Here is a 24,459-nt window from a genome sequence, read left to right as displayed (position 1 = left end):
AACCACTGGCCAAATTGTTTATTTATTGAAAAGCACTGGACAGAAATGGAAGTGCTTTAGGTGGAGGTATTCAGCTTGGGGAATATGTTGCCATATAATATGGAATTAGACATGCTGAAATATTTTCAGTTACATTAACTCACAACAAATTGCTGCTGAAATTTTAGTAATCCATGGATTGATTAATATTTTTTAAAAGCTGTCAAGTATCAGTTCCTTTGAAGCAGAGTAACTGTTAGCTAAACTTACAAGTTGTATGTCTGAGGTTCACTTGATTATTGATTCTATTAGATATGGACTTGCTACAGAGAAGTCTCTTAATCATTTGAGAAATATTTGTGCCTGTTCACCTTTCTAACTCTTCTGATATTTCATTCTTAAAACACTAACATGGCCACTGTAGAAAGAAGCAATTCACTGATATTAATGTCACAGATGTAGTAAACTACAGCCATAAAATTGTTCAGAAGTACAAGGTATATGACCATAAACTGATTATTTGATGTTCCCACTTCTGTAATTACCCTGCTACATGAAGTTGGTATTAAAAAAATATTGCCTTCAAAATATTTTTAAACATAGTGCTCATTCATTAAATGCAATTATTTGCTCTTTTTAACGCAAACAATACATTATACAATACAGTACATTTTAAGTATATGTTGGCATAATAGACTGCATTTGTTGAATTTATTTATGTTTACAAAATCAAGGTTGGTATAGACTCAAAACACACTTCCTATTGTTACTGAAACAGCAGCATTACTGTTGCTGTGTATGTTGCTGACTTGTTTGGTTCCCTGATGAAATTGTGTTTAAAGATGTCAGAACTGTGGAAGCTTTAGGATCTCTCCAAAACTAGGACAAAAATTTCTAATACACGTAAATAGAAAATAATGAATAACATTCTCCTAAAGTTCACTATCAAAACAAAGAGCTAAAGGACCATGAGCCTTTTGCTACCTAGATCAGCCCTTATGCTTTACATTTCCAAACATTACATGATGTGCATGAAACTGCTGTCCAGGCCTTCAACAGGCATAGGATTAAACACAATTCATATCAGGAAATTAAGTAATAATAATTAGCACATTTACTAGGGGGGGGCAACCCAGACAAGGAGGTCATTCCTCCAGGGAATGGAGAGAATAAAAAGAAATTTGTGGCTAAATGATACAAAGGTAACAAAATCTATTTTGCACTATGTGGCTGGTGTGTAACTTTGGACAGTTGCCCAAAACTGGCACTGGCTGGAGTCCATTTTTTAAAGGTTGAAGCAACATTGTGGGATTGCAAATTTATTTCATATTGAATTCAGACAGCAGGGGAGAAGAGAAAATAAAAACTAGAAGCCATAGAAATTGTAAATAAAAAATAAGTTACACCTATCAAGAGATCCTATATAGAGCTTTTACTGTGAATTCACTGCACATTCATCCTATGTCCAGAAAAATCAAAAAAGCCATTTCACCAGATATTTCAAAAGTATGTGGAGTGTGTACATTGTGTTTTCACACAATATATTACACTGACCAGAGCACAGGCTTTGGAGGAAAGAAAATACAAGAGATCAGAAAATGTGATTTTATTTTTTTTCTGTTATTTAGGAGTTGTTTAGTTTTGTATTTTTTCACTGTAACTAAGTGGAATGGAAGAGGGAAGGATTAACATTGTCATTTGAAGAGAGTCTATTACTATTTTTGCATAGAAAGGACTACTGTTTGTGTTACCCTTTGTACCAAGAGTGTACGTAAAACTGGAAAAGAGAAAATAGAAACAGTCATCTTCTTGCTTTTCTCTTACAAAGAGAGCAGGCTCTTATGAAACTGTAAAATACTCATTGAATTGCACTTCAGAAACACCTGGGGCTTGTAAACTAAAGTACTTCAAAACCAGTTTCATCAGAAAGATAGAATCTGCTATTTAAATGCTCTGTAGCCCTCTGAAGAAGTCCATCTAGTGCCCAAACCAAACACCAACCATCTTGGTCTTTGGTAATCTTAAGGGAAGTTTCTGATACTGGCGTAAGACTTAGTGTGTGTGATAACATTTGGTGCTGTTAGATACTGACCTTTTCCACAGGAGACATCCAGCAGTGTGACACCAAAACCCTCACAAAATTCCATTTCATTCAAAGGAAACCATTTTGGAAGGGGTGATAGATGATCCATTACCACTAGGTATTTTCAGTGTTTGGTTTGTATTTCATGAAGATTCTCATCTCAAAATTGTTCATTTTGACATCAGTATTTTTTAAGTGGACTTGTTGTGGAAGATGGTTCATCAAAGCACTGTAAACAGTTTTGTCTCTCCCTAAAAGTAGTGTTAGGTCTGGTTACTAGAACTTCAAATTAGATATATATTAATGCCATCATATACCACAACAAGAATTGCACCCTCCTGAAATAAACAGGTCACTTTCTATCTGTAAAGTGTTCAAATGCCCAAGGAAGGCACCAGAGTACAGTTCTCTGTCTGTACCTGTATCAGAAGAGACACTGAACAGAAATGCAACCTTGTTCCCAGTGTGCACCATACCCTTTCAGGTGTGAAGGGATGCATTTGAAAGCTACAGCAATTACTTTGTGCCCAAGAAAGTTGGTGAAAGTACCTGTAAATGCAGGACAGGGAGTCTATTGCAGAAGCAGAGGATTGACCAGGGCCAGGGCTTCAGAAATCCCTGCTCATATTCTGCCCTTCTCCCTCCACAGTACCATGTGTTATGACAGTGATGTGGGCATAAAGTTGATATTATATTAGTTCCCTTTATGTAGGAAGCTGAAAATTATCTGACTCAAGACAGCTGCCTTGACTGCCTGGACTTAATAGATTCCCTGATCAGGCAGAAAGCTGGAAAGAAAATGAGATTCAGTAACTCGCAGTGGTGCAAGGAGATGTCAGTGGCATATAAGGGATGTGCACAGATAATATTTTTATGGCACTGACTGTCTCAGGCTTGATCAAAAGCTGCTAATCTTAACACACCTATTTTCCTTGACTTCAATGAGCTTTGGATTGGGCCCTTTGAGAGCAGATATAAGCTAAAAATATTGCAGCACCAAGACCATACAAAGTCAGTAGAGAAATATGATCAAATTTATCATTATAATACTCAGCAGTTTGTAAACTCATTAACATTTGCAGAGAACATGTTGTTTTACCTGTGACCTATAAATTCTGGAAAGCTCAGAACTGCCACTCTGAGAAATGTTGATGGCAAAGGTATTTTGGGGGAAGTATGATGAAGCCATGTGGCATAGTTTAATTGTAGTTGTTATGGGATGCAAATGACAAGGCACTCTGCATCTAAACAATTAGAGAGATTCCACAGAATGGGTTCAGGTTTGTGAAATTCCATAGGAAAGTGGGAGTCAGGTTAGCAAGATATTGCCTGCAGATTAAAACACATTCCATAGAGTAGGGACCATTTACAGTGTCAATGACCCATTAGCAAAAGGGTCAATGATATTAATGTCCCCCATTCCAACTATGCCAAATGTTTTTTCAGGCCTGCTACTCCTGCAGGCAAAATATTCAGGAAATCAACTGATATCCTGAATCTTACAGCCATATATGCAATAGGAACGTATTTGTTGTGTGCATAGATTTACCTACAAAGAAAGAAATAGAGAAAAATAGAAAAGAGCTTTGAAAATGTAGCCATGTCTTTCTTAATTCAGCTCTTGTCTTCACTGCTGAAACTTCCAAATGTGCAGCTGGAGGAAGGGAGAAACAGGAATTTCTGATGTACACATTTGTCCAGTAGGAACTAGATGGAACTGCCAGCTTATTACACATGGACCATTGAACACCAAGCAAACACTACTCTCTCCCTCCTGCATATTTGCAGTGTCTGTGGATTTCCTCATATAGTTACTTATCCTATTAGCTTAAGGGAAAAGCTCTAATTGCATTCACATGAAAGCAAAATCTTCAGTATATGCTCTTTCCATTAGTATTCTTCTCCTTTTTCCTATTATCACTTAGGGTTTAACAGAACTCTGAGGATTATAAGTATATTTTACACTTTGAGTTTGTATTATTATATGATACCAAAGGAAGTAAAGAAAAAATTAAAGAAGTATTTATGAAAAAGAAAATTGTCACTAAAATCTGACTCCTAGTACAGAAACATAGCAGCAGTTTGGCTTCACAGCCCACATGCTGATTACAGGAGCTGCTGGGTAAAATGATAGAACTTGGACATTACAGAGGGTACCTGGACAGATCCCAGATCTAATGGAACTAATTTCTCCTCTAAATCTATGAACCCACCCAATCCATGCCACTAAGAGGTGGTCAGAGCTGGAGGCTGGCCAGTGTGAGCCACTGCTGTGGATCACAGCTCTACCCATTCACTTTTCCCTTTCCTTCTCCCCTGTCAAGGGAATTTAGCACTGACATTGCTTTAGCCTAAAGCCCATTGGAACAAGAGGGAGAAGAGAAAGCACCAGGACTCCACCTTCCCCAAGAGCCCAGGGACTCTGTCAGCCTGCCACAGACCAATTTCCCCAAGTAACAACTCCACCTGAAATGCAGTCTGGCAGTAAAGCTAACATGCTTCTGTTTAAAAAACCTCTGTTTTCTTCAGTAAGACCAAGTGTATTATAAAGTAAACATTTTCTACTAAACACTCTTACCCCTGTTTTAGCAAGTCTGTCTGCCTAAGAGAACAGGTTACTGACACTATGAAGAAACTGGGAAACTTGTTTCTTTCCAGATTATTTACTGCTCAAAGGATTGGAAATCTAGTGACACATAGTTTAGGCTGCAGACTTACAAACTGGCCACTGTTATACTCACTGTGACTGTATTTAAACTGGGGATCCACAAGCACCACATTCTATTTCATCAGCCAGTCTCTTAAGGCTTCTTTTTCCCCCCAGAGCAGTAAGGCAATGTCAGATCAATTTCAGTAGTAGGAGTTTTTTCATACAGTCAGATTTTATTCTTATTTTTGAACCACCAATGCTAACTAAGCTGATTTCTTCAGTGAATTGCATAAAAATTAATAAATTAGCCTTGGAAATTATTTTAAATGTTAAAAATATTATAACAGCCTTATTTGAAGCTTTATGGAAAACTTTAAGTTCCCCCATTGTCACCCTAAAATGACCCCCTGATTAGTACCAGTTCCTATTTTTTCAAAGTGTTTATTTTAATAACTGTGTTAACCTGGAATTGCAAGGAAACTAGAAAGTGTTCTCTAGTCAGCAGCCCTGACTGTGGCAGACTGCCAGGATGTTTGTGACCTCTAGAAATCCTTAAGGTTTTGATCAGCATTTCCTTATCCCCAGTACTCTGTTGTTTCTGTTTTAAATTACATCTCAGCATCTCCAGAGTAGGTGATGATGCTAATGTGAGTGATACAACAGACTGTTACAAGCATCCTTGGATTATGAGATGGGTATATCTTGACTTTCTAAACAATGATAGTGTTTATTTTACTATAGCTCTGAAATTATTACAGTATTATGCTGATATACATTACACTGCTGCAGGTCAGGCACATTTTTCTAAGATACAATGAATGGAATTTAAAGACTGTCAAAGGCAAGGAAAGACAATACCTGACTGTCCCTGGTCTTGTATCAGGATGAGAATGCTATTTTAACCTTCGCTTTGTGTTGCACTAAATCCTAAAATCAGAAGATACAAATGTCTTGACTTTTCTGTGCCTGTAGAGTTAATAGTTCCCACAATTATAAAGCATTGTAAATAATGGGTGAAAAATCATGCTGCTGCTGCTAAAATACATTTGTTTGCTTCAGAATGTGCAATGAATACATCTAGGGCCTCTTGTGATTGTAGCTGCAGAATATGACGGAAAATTTATCTCTCAGAAGGCATTTTTTGTTCATATATTCATAAAAAGGTTTTTTCCCCCACTAACACTTTAAGGCAAGTTGATAACAAGACAAGGATTCCTTCCATAGCTGGGGAAAAATCCTCCAATGTCAAAGCTGCCCTGAGAATACAACGTGCTATGCATGTTACACATTGCACAGCACATGTGGGGATATAGATCAGTGTATGTAAACTGTGGCAGCTTAAACACACTTTGTGTGTAAGTGGCCTAAATTCAGAAATGTGAAGTGGAATGTCATATTCCACTGTAGAACACATATAGACTTGCAGGTATCCTGAAGTGATCGGGACACTGAAGTGTGAAAGAAAACACAATTGTTTGTTTAAAACCCCCATATTTGTTATTCTAAGTCAAGAAGCACAACTTCAAGCTTTCAAAAATTCATAATGCTTTTTCAGCTAGAGTTGGTGCTGAAGCTGAGACAAACATATGCTGTCTTTTCCCATATCACCTTTATGGATCCTTATGCTGCAATGACATTTTAATAGGAAGTTGTTTTCTTCCATGCATTTATACGTGTTTTCATTGTTTTTTAAATTAATGGTGACCTCCAAAAAAGTACGATTTTTTTTCTGTAAATTACAGAGCATCACATAAATTTATATATAGGTGATCACTTTCAGAACCCACTGTCAGGTATTAACTATTTCATTTCATCTTCTTTGCCAGGATTTCTCTAGAATACTTGCCGTGTCACCAAAACTGTGGCATATCTTCATTACAATTGTCAGGCACAGAAAGGCAGAATCACAAACAGGAAGGCAAAAAAAAAAAAAAGCTTTGATGGGCAAGAAGGAGACTGGGAGAGAGAGCACTGAAACAATGGTATCATCCACAGGATACTCTGTGGGGTGTGGAGAATGAGATTTTGCCTGGCCTGCTGGCTCAGTCATTAAGTTGTTATTACATTGTGTGCATGATGACACTGGTTTTCAGGCTTATTTTTGCTTACTCATTTTCTGATATTATTGAACTGTGGCTTAAAAAGAAAAATAAAATATGGTTATTATCCTAACCTCTACTGAATGACTTAAGTTGATACAGGATCAAAATCCAGTCCAGGTAATTTTACCAATGTGGATAATGAGTATTCTGCAGATACAGCTCTGTTCTGAAAGTTCAGTGGGCATTGCAGGCTGCTCCAGGTGCACCACACTACCTAGCTCTGAAATTTTGAATTCTTTTTTAAAAAACAATCTCTGAAACATCTTAAATAGAACAGACTCTCTCCATGTGCCTTCTGACATCTTCGTTGTGAAAGGTGGCTGTTCATTGTCATCTTCCTTTGACAGCTTCTCTCATCTCCTATGTTCAATACATCCTCTCTGAGCAATTTACCTTTTCATCTGGAATTTCTTTATGTTAAGGCTATGCTGATCCTCATTCCTGAATTGGATCTGCCAGGCTGGCTGCTATTGGATCCTGCAGTTTGCCCAGCCTCGTTTGCTCTGACTGCTGGTGATAGCAGCGCCCCGCACTTCAGGCAGCAGTGGCAGCAGCAATCTAGGCATGCCAGTTGTAGATATCTGAACATAAATATGATAATGCTGGACCACAGCCAGCTCTGCTCTGGCTTCTGCAACACTGTTCCACAATGTGAAGCACAAAGATAATCTGATGCTCAGAGGCATTCAGCTTGCAGGCAGGCAGACTGGAAAAAAGCTCAGGTTTGCTTAAATGGCCACGGCTCCAACTGTGAGGCCTCGTCATTTCTTATATGGAGAGGGTGTCAGGAACTGGTTCAACATGAGAATGATGTCCATGTTTTAGTCCTGTGCATGATGTAAAAAAGCTCTCCATGCCTTAATCAGGGGATAGCTGGTGAGAATGACAGTTAGGAGCTTTCACTGATATCAAATCCACAGGACAGAGCAAGCAGTCTGTGTGCTGCTCACAGTTATCTCACACAGGTCAAGTCTAAGGAAATCCATGGCTGCTATGGCTCCAAGTTACTATGAGGATGGTTCAAAAGGATTCTTCAGACGATGGAGTACTGATCCTGACACCCTGACTGCCAGGATTCAGTCTTGTGATATTGGACTATGACACGCATATGTTCTAGTTTTGTTTGCTGGAGTGATAATTTAGATTAAATTATTCCTCTTCTGTTAATTCCTTCCAAGCTGATAGGACTTGTAAGGATCTTTATGAGAAGATTTTTCCTAAAGTTACCAGCTCATGGTCACCAACTTGCAGAGTGCACTGATCTCAAACTCTAAATAAGCTACAGGTATATGGGGGAAGTTAATCCATTTCTACATCCAGAGATTTCCCATGGGGAAATATGCACTTAGGACTTTGCCCTTTGTAATTTTCTAGTTAGCCTCAGGTTGTTTTACACCTTTGCATCCTTGAAGCTGTGCAGTACCTTCCTTCCCAAGAGTGTTACAAGCCATAAAGGAGGATTAATGCAGCTTTTAAACTCCATTAACTATTGCAAGAATTTTCCACTTGGAAGCTTCTAGAATACGCTTAATATCATGTAAAGTAGAAATAAGAATAATTAGCAGCTCATAAACCATCTGCCAAGTTTTGAGCTTGTATTTTCCTCCATGATCTGACCTTCTGACATATCCTGACTTCTTCCAGACTTTCCTGGACAATTAATTTAGACACTACAAAGCAGGCAGACATGTTCCTGAGAAGTTAGTTCTTTGATCCACACGGAAAAGGATGTACCATAGATTATCCAATCCTTCTTTTCTTTTTTTCCTGGCATTCCCAGACTTTGATGGCTAGATCTCACTGTTTGATGATCACAGACTCTCAGAGCAGCATCTCAATACTTATGTGATTTATGGATCCAAACTTTGGGCTAACAATGCCCTGTAGCATTTTATTGTGCTCACTAAATAACTCGAGGTTTATTGTTCTTAAAAGAGAACAAGGGTAATGCAATTTTTATTTTGTCTAGCTGTCTGTTACTCCCTCAAGTAACTTTTTATTCCTTTGCCCTTTTTGGTGTTATTGAGATCTCAAGGATGAGATGTTTCTGCAGCTGTTAGGAAAACAAATGGCTGAATGGAGACAAAAGGCTGAACCACAATCTTTACAGTTGTTTGCTTGCTTTGTTCTGCTTGCTGATCAGTCAGGATATGTAGCCTAGGATGGGCAACTCTGGAAAAATCAGAGATTGTTCCCTGGCCAAACAAAATCAAGGAACACAGGAGGAACCTGAGGTACTGCATGTGGGTTATTGAGATGCAGAGGAGAGAGGCACAATCCTCCTCCTCCTGATGAACAGACACGAGAGCTGGTAAAGAGAAAGGGAAACTTTAGTGTTATTCCAGTGGACAATTTCAGCAGAGTAAAGCACTAAGTTACAGGGACCAGATTTTCATGGACCACTTGCCTTCCTTTCTAAAAATGTTTGGGTGATTTTGACACTTATAAAATCTGAAAATCTCTCCTTATGCATAGGGCAGATAGGTGATTCACACTTTGCAGCATAGCTGTAGTTCTGTGTCTCTGGTTCCAGAAACATCTTCATCTACCTCCCTATGTTTGTAGTAATGATGGAAAAGGTGTCACCTAGGAAATGAAGTGTAGCTTGCAAATAAATATTTCAAAGCAGATTTTCACAAGGAAATGTTAATGGCTCTAAAATGCTAGACTATGACAATACAAGGTCATCATATTATAAACTGATACATACATACATTTGTGTGTGTTTGAAAGGAACCCTGCAGCACTGCTGTTCTTTACTGTAATTTTGTTACTCTGAGAGGAAAGAAACATAATATATTTGCATAAAGTTATTTAGATCTCATTATGAGAGGCATAGGATCACAGTCAGAAAAAAATTAGTCAGCTAATTATTAGATTAGTGCATAAAATTATTAATATAATGAACAAACTGTAGAAAGAGACAGCTTAATAGTATAAGTTGTAGTTTATATGCTTATCTTCTGTATCTGCTAAAATTTGGACATTTTCAAAGCATAAACAATTTTAATATTCTTAAAGATTCAGAAGTTTCTGGTAGTTGTTACTGGTTTTGCTACAAACATTTTTATCCAGACTCCGTGCCTGGTCTCTCTATCCCCACACTAATACCTTTGCATGGATAAGGTAACATTTGAGCTTACTGACTTTGATGCAAAAACCTGTAGACACAAGACTAATCCCAGAAACATAGTAAAGAGATGGCTTTATAAGTGAATTTTGCAATTATAGGTCTTAAAGAAACCTTTATTCTAGTTAAACATTTAGGAATAAATCCTCTGCTAATATCTTATCCCTTCTGATTTTTTATGGATTCTTGAAGACCTTTTCTGGGGTTAATTGTGTGTGAAAGAAATTATTCCTTTTCACAGACCTCTTTTCTCAAGTGGAGGCCCCTTAGAAAGGAGGAAAAACAAGAATCCAAGAAAAATAAGTGTTAAAATTGTAGGAAAGATGTTATTCATCATTAATGTAAATACTTTTACTTTAAAAATCCTTAAAGAAATTCATTTAACTAAGTAAAGCATTTACTGGCAATTTCAGTGCAGAGCTATGACTGGAAACTTGAAACTGTTCTAACCAAAGTGGTGGCCAGGTTTGTTTTTCAGAAATGATAAGGAATGTTTCCTCATAAAATCAATGGGTGTTTAGGAATTAACTTGAAACTTTACCAAGAATCTGGATTACTCTAGGAGGAATGCAGTTTCCAACCTTAGAGCTTTGAAAAAATGAGAAATAGTTTAAACTGCTGTTATAAATGCAAATTATATTCTTTAAACTAGAGTTACTCATTTGATGAGGTAGAGAAAAAACCACATTTCTTTCTTGGAAGCTTGTTATAAAATACCATCTCATTCTTTTTAACACAATATTCCTCCATTAATTTGCTCCTGAAGGTAGGAGCACATTGTTTCACATGGCCAAACCCCCATGTCAGAGCAGCAGAACCAGTCAGGCTGGTCTTGGCCAACACCCCATTGCAAAGGTGTTCACTTGGACCCCTCAGTACTTGGAGAGGCCTCTGTGAAACAAATCCACAGTGCTCAGTGCACACAGCATTCCAGGAAAATTTCCTTCCATTTACATAAGGGAAAGCTGCCACCTGTGATTCTGTTTTGTGCCAGGGTTCAGTGGTTGGGGATTCAGTATCAGCACAAACTCTCCAAGTTTTGCCCCCTGGGGGTGACAGCAGTTGTTCAACCGCAGCAGCTGTGCTGCCAAAGGGCACGAGCATCAAAGGGGAGCACAAGTTCCCTTGCCCCTGTGTGCACATGACTTTTTCCTCATTTGCAGATGCCCAAATTTCCCTCAAATCAGAACAAAAAGGGAAAGTAGATCTAGCTGAAAACTCCTTCTAGCCTCCTGGCTTCTCAAAAGACTTCTCAAGTGGGTCCAATTTGGTAAATTATTTGGTAGTTTTCACTGCACTTTTCCTAACTAGCTTCTATTGCTCTTGCCAGTGAACATTTTTCCTTTTCCAACACTGAACTGTTTAAGCTGTGTTTTGGGGTTTTTTTTGGGTTGTTTTTTGTTTGGTTGGTTGGTTTTTATTTCTTTTTTTGCAAAGCTGTAAGATAAACTTCTTCCATATCCCCTTATCTCTCTCCTTACTCCACATTAACAACAAAACCACAATTCCCCTCGGTAAAGAATGTATGAGGTCCTAAGTGACTTGTAGTGCCCCTGGGTAAAATCCTTGAGCCATTAAAGAGGATGAGAGCTTTACTAGGATTTTTGACCAATCAGAATTTCATCTAATTGGCATAAACTGGCCATTACTCTAAGCACTGCCAAAATCCTGTTTTGTTGCAAGGCTCAGAGTCTGTTCCTACCCCCACATCAGACTGACACCCACAACCACTCTGTACTCCAGACCTGGAATGGCTGGTGTGTAGTGCCCTGCTGACAAATGAAACACTGGCAGGCATTTGCTGCACTCTGTGCTGTGGCATTTCCTGCACTCTGTGCTGTGGCATTTGCTGCACTCTGTGCTGTGGCATTTGCTGCACTCCCTGTGTTGTGGCATTTACTGCACTCTGTGCTGTGGCATTTTCTGCACTCCCTGTGCTGTGGCATTTGCTGCACTCCCTGTGCTGTGGCATTTCCTGCACTCCCTGTGCTGTGGCATTTTCTGCACTCTGTGCTGTGGCATTTGCTGCACTCTGTGCTGTGGCATTTTCTGCACTCCCTGTGCTGTGGCATTTCCTGCACTCCCTGTGCTGTGGCATTTCCTGCACTCCCTGTGCTGTGGCATTTTCTGCACTCTGTGCTGTGGCATTTGCTGCACTCTGTGCTGTGGCATTTGCTGCACTCTCTGTGCTGTGGCATTTACTGCACTCTGTGCTGTGGCATTTTCTGCACTCCCTGTGCTGTGGCATTTCCTGCACTCCCTGTGCTGTGGCATTCCCTGCTGTTCTGGCCAGCACTGCTGGCTGCAGGCTCCCTGGAACAATCCCACCCAGCACCATCACACAGGGTTTGCAGGCACAGAGGAGCAGCAGGGACAGCAATAGGAGGCACAAGCTTCTGCATGTGTAGAGAATGGGGTGAGAGAAAATAATAAAGCAATTCAAAAGTGATCAGATTAGCTCTTGAAAAGCAAGGGTCTACATGGCAAAGGCTGGGATTTTTTTTGCTCTTGGCTGGTGCTCTGGAGTGTAAAGAGTGAACTAACACAATGAAAACAAACTTTTCAGGGCAAAAACTGCTCTGTTTTTGAGAGTTTATTGTGGACACCTCCAGCTTAACAAGTGCTAACTCAAATAATGTCCAAACTTTGTTATGTACATTCTCTTTTGTATATGCTCTTGGCTGTGTATAGATAGCTATTGATCAAATGTGCATTTCCTCTAATTGACAAGGAGTGAATGGTAAATGGCAATTAGATCATTTTGGATTATGTTGCAAATTCATTACAGGTTCAGAAGTATAGTTATAGCCTTAAGCTTGGGTGAACAGACATGTTGCTTAACTGGATGAGCTGAAACCAAAATTATGTTACAGAAGGAATATTGAAAGCAATTTAGATGTGATAACTAAAAAATCAAGATTAAATTCAAATCCATATAGTAATCATCTGGGAACGATTATCAATGCAGTTTTGTAGCATGGTTCCAGAGATTTTTTTCCAACTTTTTTCTATTATAAAAATCAACAAAATAAAGTTAGTTCATAAATATTCAACACACTCAGTTCCCTTCTTGACTTTATCCTATGATAATAAAATTGGAATCAGAGCCAATATGTTCATTTCAAGGAAATTTATAATGTAAAGCAGAGAACATAGAACAAAGTACAAAAATCATTTATGACTGAAACTGTAGATTGAAGCTGGGGCAAGTCTCTCCCTGAGTAGCATCCTACAATTGCCTCATAAGGTTGGGATTTGTATTCATAAGTTTTTTAATATATGCAGCCAACCTCTTATTCTTTATTGTGTAACCATTGCACTGATTCTGCTTGGGAAAGTTGGGATGACTGATTGAAAAATTAGGAAGAAATTGATTTTACAGAATGTTAAATTTCTGATGAGAGCATTTTAACATCTAAAATACAGTTTCAAAGTTTTGCACAGCCAAAATGATAAAAAGTAATCTTTATAGCTGTGAATATATTAGTTTAATGCTTGCACCTACATATGCAGACAGAACTGATCTATTTGGGATTTTACATTTTTGTCATTTTTGTTACCAATCTATGACTTCTGAGACAAAATATGAGGGTGGAAGTTCAAGGATTTAGAGAGATGATTAAGCTCTAACTCAACAGTTAAAAAACATGTTGTCTTGGCATAAAAAAGACAAGCATAGTTTGTATGAGGGCAAACAACAATGAAAGCAAAAGGTGGTTTTTGTTTGCCTTTTAGTGAGGTTATTCTTACCATATTAAAAAATAAGGTGTCTCAGCCTATCCTTCATTTTGATGAGCACAAATCTGGCAGAATGCAACCATAAAAAGGTTGTGTTGATGGCTTGGGTTTTTTTCAAAACATGATTCCTACTAGTTTGGCAGTGTTTTCTGTCCTGGTTTTTGACATCAAGAATCCCAGTGACTTGAAAGATAACAATGGGCATGAAGCACTGATGATGGATATTGCTGGGAATATCTGGCACTGGAAGTTATTCAACAAGGAAAATATTATTATTTGGTGTGCCTGTCCGATGACAAAATACAATTTTAGCTACTAAATTCAGTAGTATATAATAGGAATAGCACCTCATTAATCAAATTTGTTAAGTAAAATTTAGATTGCAAAGCGAAAGTGAAATCACAAGGGAAACACATCACTGTTTTCCAAAGATATTGAACTTTTCATTTTGTAGATGATAAATATGTCCCTGCAGCATCAGGCAACACCTCAAAGTACAACTCTGCACCCCAATGACAGCAGAATGAGTCTCATCCTTCAGATGTGTTATTGAAGTCTGCTGGTGTGTGACTCAAAGCTGCTATATAATAGTCTAGAACAGCAATCCTCTCTCCTGTCATACCAATACTTTTATTATTTTATTAAATAATCATTCTGCCTTTTAACTGCAGTATAAAATGCAGCAATATATTCTTAGTATTTTTTATTACCATAATGTTAATTCTTGCACTAAAGGATAATGTCAGTGACTGACTGTATTTCTCCCAAATACATTTTACACTGATGAATATGTTTATTAAGATATGTCAAATGATTTCTCTGAATTAAAAGCTGAGTAGAAGTAAATGATAGGATGCAAGGCAGTAATCCAATCTCATTGCTCTTATTGTACAATAAATGAAGAAAGATCGAGCAAAAACTTCACTGTGCAGTTCTAATGGAAATCCTTATAAGCAGCAGAGCTTATGAAGACCTACCCAATACAACTCCAACCTAAAATTGCACCCAGGATCCATGACAGCCTCATGGAGTTTCCAATAAAATCTAACAAAAATATTTGTGACCAAAGAAGAGGCCTACTGAACATATGGAATGATGTTAAGTTCAGTTTGATTTGGTTACAAACCCAGTTCCTCAGTCCTGTTCATGCAAAGTTTTACATTTAGTATTGCTTTTGCTTTTCATTTTTTTCATTTGCCAGATTAAGCAAACAGGATGATTCCAAAGGCATGGAATTAAATGTTTGGTAAGAGCAATGCCAGAGTTCTAACATAGTACACTTGGTGAAGACTGGTGTAGTTACAAATAAATAGACATTGTGTATGATGTATAGTTACATTTTCAAAATCATCCTGTTTTTGTAAAAATTTAATTGATGAAATCTACCAAAAGTCAATGACAAATGAGATCTTTCATTTGTTTTCCTTTTTTTTTTTTTCCTAAACAACCCCAGAATCTCTCATTTTCAGGTTGTAATTAACTTCCTTGAAAATATTCATTGGTGTTTCAAGAAGTTTCAGAGCATCTTCTCATAAATCAGCATGATGCATCTGAATTAAAATTTGAATGTAAATTAGAAACGTTTTATATTAATGATTGTGAGGCTAAACAGAGATTCAGAACTGATTAAACACTACTGTCTTCCAGTGACTGAGTTGCAAGAGGAATGCATTTTCAGACTCTACATTTCCCATACATATGGAAAATTTGGTTTCCAGCATGGAAGCTCTGGATATCTGGAATGCACTGCTATAGCTGTAGTTATATTTTAAAAATTCTATCACTAATTTGCCAATGCTTTGAAGTTGTAGCAAGATTTCAGTTTAAGTCAGTATGTAGAAATTAATTTAAAGGTTTGAAAAAGTCTCAAGATAGCTGTGACAAAGCAGTTTGCAGCTTCTAAACTCAAACAGAACTTATATTTAAATATACAATATTTCTTTTGACATGGCTGGTGATAGTAGTGTGGGCTTTTACTTGGATGATTAGTGTGTAAAATGTATCATTTAAATGTGGACTTTGTCCTCTTAGCTGTATATTACAGTCAGAATGCCATAAGCAGCTCTCTCCCAGGGTTAACTGAAAGCTAAACTTGTGTTTAGCTCAGGAATTTAATCGAAATTATCAGATTCTCTTAGTGTTAAGGTGTTTCCTGTATAGACCACAGAAACCCCAGTAAAATGAGTTTTTGCACACTGGCAGAGAAGAATAAGGCTTTAAACGTAAGCAAGTTCCCAGTACTGCTGACTCCAGTCCCCTCTGGCACTGCAGACTCTTGTGCACCAAGGACACCCTCCAGTTAAGCTGGCCAGTTTATTCTCCCTCATTCTTCACTGTCTTGGGGCACTCCATCAGCAATACTTCTTCACTCCTTCTGTCAATCTGCTCAAACTATCTTTTTCTTGGCTGAAAACTTATTAGTGTTGTTCATCTTTCTACTCACAGAACACGGCCCTGTCTACACAGCTCAACTTCTGAGTCTCTTGTCCTTCTAAGTGAGCAGATTAACAGCTAATTAAACTTTATGTAGTTCATAAAGAAGAAAATAGTGCAATTCCTCTGGAACATTCACCCATACACAAAGCCAGCTCTAAATAAGAATTTCACTGTAATCAAACAACCCAGACACCAAAGAAGCCCAACAATGTTATTTGCTCAGTCCTTTGCATTTTGCAGCCCTCTGTCCACACAAGAGGTGTGGTGGAGCTTCAAGGCCCCTGTGACCAGAAGCACAATGTTACAATAATGCTGCACATCCTCAACAACCACTTCTTCAAAATCATGCCATTAATTGTCCAAAAGTTACTGTGTAAGCAAATTAGTGCTCATGTTTGATGTGCTACCTGAGCTTTACATATGGAACAGCAGGACTTCTCTGTACTGGAGTTTCTTAGTAAGCCTCCCTGCTTATTTCCAATGACCAACAGTAGGAATTACATTTAGGCAATGCAAGACAATGAATCATCTGATTTAAACATGTTATGTATGTTAAACCTAAAAATAATTAATTTGCCAAAGACAACAAAAAAAGCTTATTCACTAGTGATGAAAGACTGAAAAATATTCTTGTGAATTCTATTATCACAGTGTCAAACTAGTGACAGTTCCTGCCACAGGAAAACACAAGCTGAGCTTCTGTGTGCAGAAATGGGGAGAAGAACAGGGATATGCAATACAGAATTTTTATTGTAATGTACAAGGACTTCAAAAAATATCCTCCTATTTAAATGCCTACTGCCTCAACACAGAAATAAAGAAAAAATAAAAGTTAACTTATCATAAGGCACCAGTTATAGAGATAGCATAGCTTTGTTTTCAACATTAGCATTTGTTGTTAGTCAGTATCCAGGACAACTGACAATCAAATGCAGCAGCAAACACAACGCTGAATATATTTTTTAAAAGGTCATTTTAATCACATGTGCTGCAAATTTTTAGCTAGTATTAAAGCTGGCCATTTGAAACAGTGCAACATTTCCTTCTTTGAATCATGTGTTTAAAATCCATGTTTTAAAATTCAAAATAAAGAAATAATTCATACATGTCAAACTAAATAAGAGCATTTTTCATCTTTAAAAGCTCCTTAATCGATAATTGGCTTTCTTTTAAAATCACCTTTATGGTGGAAGCCTGCATAAATTGTTTAAATTTACTAGTGCAAGGCTGGTTCTTGGGAAATAGTAACAGAGCTTTTACTGATCATTAGGGAAAGTGACTGTGAATTGCACCAACTGAAAGATTTTTTTCACTCTGCTATCACAGATCATGAATCAGAAATAATAGCAGTAATCACGTTTCAGAAATGAGGATGTAGCTATGAAGCCTCCTAACTCCCACTCCATCAGTGTTATAATCCCAACAAGTTAAATAAACCCCTTACTTCTAACACAATAAGTAGAAAAAGAAAAAAACCAAAACATGAAGAGAAAAGAATACCTTGAGTGCTGCTGCTTTAAGATCCCTTAAAGTCAGAGATGCACATAACAAGTCAAATTCTACAGAAAGATTTGCTTTTGGTTTGATGGTTTTAACATAACTTTTTAACTTTATTTTATTTAACATCTCATGTTAGAAGAATTGAATGCTACACTTTTTGATAGGTATGTGCTGCTTGTTTACAAAGCACCCCACATTCTAATGTGTATGAATGAAGGAGACAACAGCAATCCTAAGAAAGGCACAGTACTGAAAGAAAATTAGGACAACAACCACTAAAGACAATATAGCTTTTACTAAAAATCATCTAGGTTGTCTGGATTCACATGAGCAAAGAAAAACCTGTGTTTCTCAGGAACCTCCAAAATGTCTGCTCTTTTCTGAATATCAAAAAGAAGGGACAAGAAACTGAGTAAACTGCAAGAGTCTGAAAAGAGCTTTTGGCCTTCCACTGGCCTGCAAGCTCTGGCAAATAGCTGCAGGCACCAGAGAAAATCCTTGTCCTCTGGTAACAAAGAGCCCAGAAACAGAAACACACTCATTTTCAGTGTCAGGGATCATGTGAAGTTTGTCATTTTGACAAAAGAGCTTCCCCTCACAAAACACTTTCAGAACGTATTGGCAACATCAGCAAAATGTTTTCAAGAGGACAGAAAGAGCAAATGAACATTCAAATTAGAACATTTTTAATGATGTTTGGCCTTCAACAGCTTGTCTGAAAGACACAGTATGGAAGGGATATGCAATGACTAAGAAATTCCTCCTGCCCAATTCATATTTATGGATCCATGTGAAAAGTTTATCAGCCTCAAATATTTAAGTCTCCTTATGAGATGGCAAGTAGATAAAAAGTGATAACTTAGAAAACTTTAAAAATGCAAATCAGAGTTTATGATGCAATAATTTTACACAATTTCATTTTCTGTGTGTAAGTAAAGATGATGAAAGCTGTGATTCACTCTGGTTTATTTGCTTATTTAAAAGTATCCCAAAAAAGCCTGTCACTTTTCCAGCACTGGTAGTAGGTACTGCTTCACTGCCAAAGTTTCTGTCTGTAATATCCACTCATGCAGTGTTTCAGAACTTCACTACAAAATTCTGATCTGCTAAGATACTGACCTTGGAAAATTTGCCTTAATCATTTTCTCTTTATGGAAAGATTTTTTTCCTGCACCATAAATGCACATTTTCAACAGATTTCAGTCACTTCTGATGTTCTGGCTAATTCTAGTAGGTCATTTAATCATGTTTTACATCAGTTTATGAGAATAGAATGGCAACAAATACAGAACAATCCACTTGCTATGAAGGAAATATATGAAATATTGGTTATAGGATGCCTTGAGTAATATCACCACTTGAAGCTTTGCACTTAACAATCTAAAATTATTGACTTTATGCATAATGTTGATTAAAGACTGAAACAATTACCATCAGAGCTGCTGGCTTCTGAGGTTTCCTTCTGTAGCAGGAATGGCTGAGATGTGTAAGAAGCATTGTTGGGACTGCCCCTATACATGACCCAAAGGATTAGGACAGATCCAAAGTAGCAGCAGTGCTTCTGTGTTGTAAATTGCAGTGGTGCAAGAGCTGCCTCAGATAATTCTTCCCTCTGTGCCAGAGGGCTGGATTCTGTGTGAGCCAGAGGTGCTATGGCTGTCTAGGGTCAGCATAAACCAACATCCCACTAAATGGGTGCTTTTTTCCTTCCTTGATGCAGTACCTATGTGGCCCTGAGCTGTGTTCATATGCAAGAGTTCCTAGAAGCAGGGCTTAAATCTGAATTCAGATCTGAGCAATAATGAGTTTAAAAGGCTTGCTGTGTTATGTTGTATATTGTAGTACATAATAGGAGTTTTAAGCAAAATATCTCAATGTGATCATCACAAAAATCTAGATAAAATCAATGCAGCAAGAACCTCTTCACCTTCTGACTCCTTCATTAACTGGGATTCTGAATAAACACTTCACATCTGAGAGAAAATAATGGACCCAAAGTCCATTACTATTTGGTAGCATTCCTGAAACATGGTCACATGAAGGATCAGTTATCAGCAAGAGATACACAGAGCACAGAGATGCAGTGCACGTTCCCATCCTCATTAACCCTTCACAAGTCTGGCTGCAGGTTCCCCTCCAGCTGTGTTTTTACACAGGTAGGGAGTGTGGGTGTGTGCTTCCCTCTCTGCACTGCACAGCTGCACAGCCCCAGGTGGAAGCTGTTTGCTGGAGCAGGGCAGACAGATGAGGTGTCACATGATGAGGGGTCACATCTCCCTTTATTCAAAGGCACAGCTTTAATTCTCTCCCATTACTCTGCAGGGATGCAGATAAGGAATGGCCATCAGCCTCTCCCACAAAGCAGGCACCAGGAGTGCAGGCAGCACATGGAGCTGCTTTCTTCTATTGTCTTTACACCCTTCCACCAAAAAAAGCACCAATAACTGCACAATGCAGTCCAAATAAAACTCCAAATATAAGCAAACTTTCTTTCTATAGTTAAGGAAAAGATGGGTGCATATACTTTAAATGTTTCAAAATGTAAATACCAACACAGTAAAAGTACATTTGCAGTAAAATGCACATCAACACTGATCTACAGCAGAGAATAAAGCCACCCACTACCTACCAATCTAAACTTTCCTGAATGATACCTTTTTATTTTATAAATATATTGAACTTGATTTAATAACTATATCCATAATTTAAGTATATATATATATATAAATATAAGATATGACTGAATATAAGTTACATAAATAAGTATTCAAATTAAATTTTCAGTGGCATTCTTTATCACAAGAGGAATATGTATCTGTGCATGAGAAAGATCTGCATTGTGCTCTAATACAGACTGGGAAATAAGTTGTCTATGACTTCAGAACCACTTGAAATGTCACCATATCTCACCTGAATCTCCAAGGTGCACTTTTTTCTTGCCTTCAGTAACATAAACATGCAATAGCAGATACAGAACAAAAACATTATGTAAAAATTAAAGTAATAATCTTCTCATCTTTCCCTTGAGAAAATGAAAACCACATACAACTTGATGCTATCCAGCAAGTATTTAATTACTATACTAGTCGATATGATCTAACAGCCTAATGAGACCACTTTGCTACTGGCTGTTAAAGCCCTATGAAATGTATTGTTAAATTCAGCTGTAACCACAACAATTGGTATTTTTGTGTAACAAAACACAGAATAAGGCAAAGGCTGATGAGCTGATCAAAAACAACAGGTAGAAGAAGACAAAGATACAGAATCAAGAAAACTAATTAAAACTAAATACAGTAACTAATTTTCCTATTCCAAATTTATTTATCTCACTGTTGCACTAATCTGCACTAGGAAACTAATTTTTTCTGATTCTGAGAAAATGAATATTTCTAATTTGCAAGAACCCAGGTACTGTTGATCCTCATTTGACATTCAGCAATGTTAGTTTCACAATGCTCCTTTCAGTGCCAGCATTCCAGCTATTGCCAAAGTTAAAATGCAACTTACGGAGGTTATTTGGAGGAGGTCTCGTCTCCATGTTTTCATAATGCTGCACGTGTACTACAATGTTTAGATCTCTTTCCATATGATCTGTTGTACAAGGACCTTGAGGTCGCATAACATCAGCAAGAGCCCTGAAAACCAAACAAAACAGAATGAATCTGCAAAATCTGTAAGACATGAACAATATGTTCCAAGATCTATTTCAGTTTGCGATGCAGTCGATCCTAATGTCTGCTGGAGAAACCAGCTCCCTTCACAGCAAATGCATTGTGAGACTTCACACCTAAGGCTCTTTTTAGGTTGTCTTACTGACAACCTAAAGTTGCTAGAACTAAAACACAGAAACACATTAGGTTGTTTAGGTATCTTGGCTTTGGAGGAACATATTTTTAGCTCCTTGAGCTTGTAGAGTTCTGCCACTGCATGTGCTCAGTAACATTTATTGCCATCTTGGTTAAGGTGAGCACCTCAGCACCTAGCTCATGGCTACACCTTTCACAAACTGCTTCTTTTCACACTTAGATTACCAATTTCAAAGGAAATTCTCACACGTGCATTTGTAATTAGCACACACCACACAGTGGTCTTCACAGTTTTCATTCCAAAATGTCACTCAAGTTGAAAAGTCATGTAACTTCCATGTAGAAATCCACTAAGCAGGGATTTAAGGATTTCTCATGCAGATGAGGAGAATAAAAGGTCTTTCTCTAACTTCTGTGAGTGTCCTAGTCTTTAACATAGAGCAAAGCTTGCACAGGAACACTCCCTGCTCCTTTGAAGGCAGTTTGGAAACAGGATGAAAGCTTTGTGCTAGCATACAGGGAGGAAGCAGAAGGTTCCTGAGTTAGGCCAGGCCCAGGCTGGTGCTGCCAGGGGGCTGCCCTGCAGGGCTGCAGGCAGTCAGACAGACAGACAGACAGACAGACCAGTCCTGCTCTGGGGACTGTGTAAGGAGCAGTTCCACTGCCCAGTGTCCTGCTGGCTGTAAGGGCATCCTTAGGCACACAGATAAACACACACACCTGGATCAGCCCTGTGGAGCCAGAGGTACTGACCAAGTTTGAAGCTCTAAAACTCCCCACAGGGCCACATCTAACTCTGCCTGTGAGTCTGTGCTATCCTGCCAGAGTTCCATAGGAGCAGGATCAGTCCTTACCTGTGTGCCAGAGCCACCTGCTGAGCTACTGTGCACTAGGAAATAATTGGCCCACCTGCAGGAGCTGTTGCCTTAGGCAAAGGAAAGCTTTGTATGTGCAGTATGTGTTACCAGTGTCTTCAGTGCAAATCTTTTCTATTCAGGTCAATGCATAATGGACCATTATTTAGCTCCTTTTTGTTTTATTGTTTTTAATTTTTACACCTCTTGAGCAATTTGTTAAGGGTGTGGACACATTTTCTGGGCACTATGCCCAGTTTAGTTTAATTTTCTACAAAATTATATACAGTGTCCCAGATACTGCATCAAGAAAAACTGGCTTATAAACTAATATATAAATAAATAAATAATAAGCATATTCCATGGCAAGTGCCATCTAGTTCCTTCACTGTACTTCTGTGACATTATGATTTCTCAATCAAGCAGCCCTATACTTTCAATTATTATAAAGTAAGTAGCTTCCTTTAAGTTACAGAGAGAAATCCTGAGCTGGATCTTGTTTTCAGATTGCTGGAACATCGCTTGGGTACACAGCTGAACAATACTGATGTTTTCTTGTGTTTATGACTAACATTTTGTTATTAAGATATTAGATAGAGTTGTGATCAACATGTTAGAGAATACTCTGTTGATCCTGGAAAAGGTCAGAAGACAGTAACCACATGATTAATGGTATCAGAGTAATGCTCCCATTTGAAGCAGTGCTTAGACTGCAGAAATAGCAGAGCTGGCCTACATAGCAGAATAATAAAAATTCAACAGAAGAGATCTCACAAAGACATGTAGAAATGATGAAAAAGGAAAGCATTATATTGCAAAAACAATTTAAAATAAGTGGGGACCAAAACCATTAATATCTAGTTAATTTATGCAAATATCTCTCTATACAGAGGAAATTATTGACATCAATATTAATTCTAATTCCAGAGACAGGTGAACACATTTCTGTGGGAAGGGAAAGAAAAAGTAAATGAAAGTTCCTAACTCCAGTGTGGGAGTCAAAACTGTGAGATCTAAGTATTTCCCCACTTTGTGAGAGTGGGTTTTCAGAAATCCTTTCCTCATTGCTCTTAGTCTGATGGTAAATATTGTTTGCTGTAGACTTTAAATAACACCCTGTATGATGGCAGATGAACTACTGCCTGTCTATGAAAATGCTAAGTTTTCTACCAGTTCAGGGTAGATTTTTTCAAATGGTTTTCAAGGAATTACCTGTCCAATTCCTCCTCCTGTATTAGTAAGAAAAGATTACTCAGCATCAAGTTCTGGTTTTAATAACACAGCACCTATACTGTGTTAGCCAAACTCATACAATCTTCTCAGGGCAGAATAGCTCCTATAACTGAGAGCATGTCCTTATTCTCCACTGATGTCAGAGAGAGTTAAAAATGTGTAGCAGCTTCAGTATCACTGAAGTACAAAGGAAATGCTGTACCTGCATTTTGTTCTTTTAGGGATTTGCCCATATAATGAAATGGATAAAGGGAGGCTTGTTCCCCAGTACATGACAAAATCCTTGAACAGATGTTTGCTTTGAAAAATTCCACATAGGCCAGGAGACTTTTAAAATACCTTCATGCATTTGTCTCACCTAAATATAGTCATACAGATTTTGTTCATTATCTAAAGAAATTGTTATAGTCAGTCCCATTGAAAAGTTAAGCTTTTCACAGAGGGTCTTTACCTACACCTATTTACCCACTGGATGATTTTTTAAGGAAATGCAATGTGCAAGATAATCTTCTAATCAGGAAGCAGAATCATTAAGACCTGTGCAGGGATATTGACTGTAGTATTACAGAAGTGGAGAAGTGTTACCTATGTAGGAGTTCATGGCCAAGAATTATCCAAGTATCACAAAACTTCAGCATTTCTCTTGCCATAAGATTTTTCTTTTTGTATATGTAATACTGGTTTGGGATGTTATAAAGCATGTGGAGCCAGGCATTTCCCTTATGGGTACAAGCTGAAAGAAGCTGAAACACAGAGGTTCATTCATGAAAGGTCACTTGTCATATTTTGCCTCCAAAACTGGGTCAAAACCCATAAGGGAAATAATTTGACACATTGGATTCAGGATTTTGGCAAGTCAGGCCATTTTTGGCCCCAACTACATGTCTTTTAAATGATCAATAAAAGACTTCAGTCCTGAGCTCAGCAGTGGGCACTTTCTTCCTT

General features: G+C 37.9%; 1 protein-coding gene across 3 annotated transcripts in view; it reads right to left on the bottom strand.

Annotated features, from left to right (window-relative positions):
• Positions 1-24,459, bottom strand: part of SHISA9 (shisa family member 9) — a 178,245-nt gene that overhangs the window by 147,959 nt on the left and 5,827 nt on the right. For all 3 annotated transcript variants that reach the window (XM_071444199.1, XM_071444198.1, XM_071444196.1), the window contains one exon: positions 21,129-21,256. In XM_071444199.1, the coding sequence (XP_071300300.1) occupies positions 21,129-21,256 (128 nt within the window). The remainder of the gene's footprint in view (positions 1-21,128; positions 21,257-24,459) is intronic.

Source organism: Agelaius tricolor, unplaced genomic scaffold (genome assembly GCF_023055355.1).
Source record: "Agelaius tricolor isolate 1412-34295 unplaced genomic scaffold, bAgeTri1.0.p SCAF_19, whole genome shotgun sequence".
NCBI classification, from domain to species: Eukaryota; Metazoa; Chordata; class Aves; order Passeriformes; family Icteridae; genus Agelaius; species Agelaius tricolor.
The sequence above is the reverse complement of the archived record's forward strand: the minus strand, read 5'-3'. Positions and strand labels throughout refer to the sequence as shown.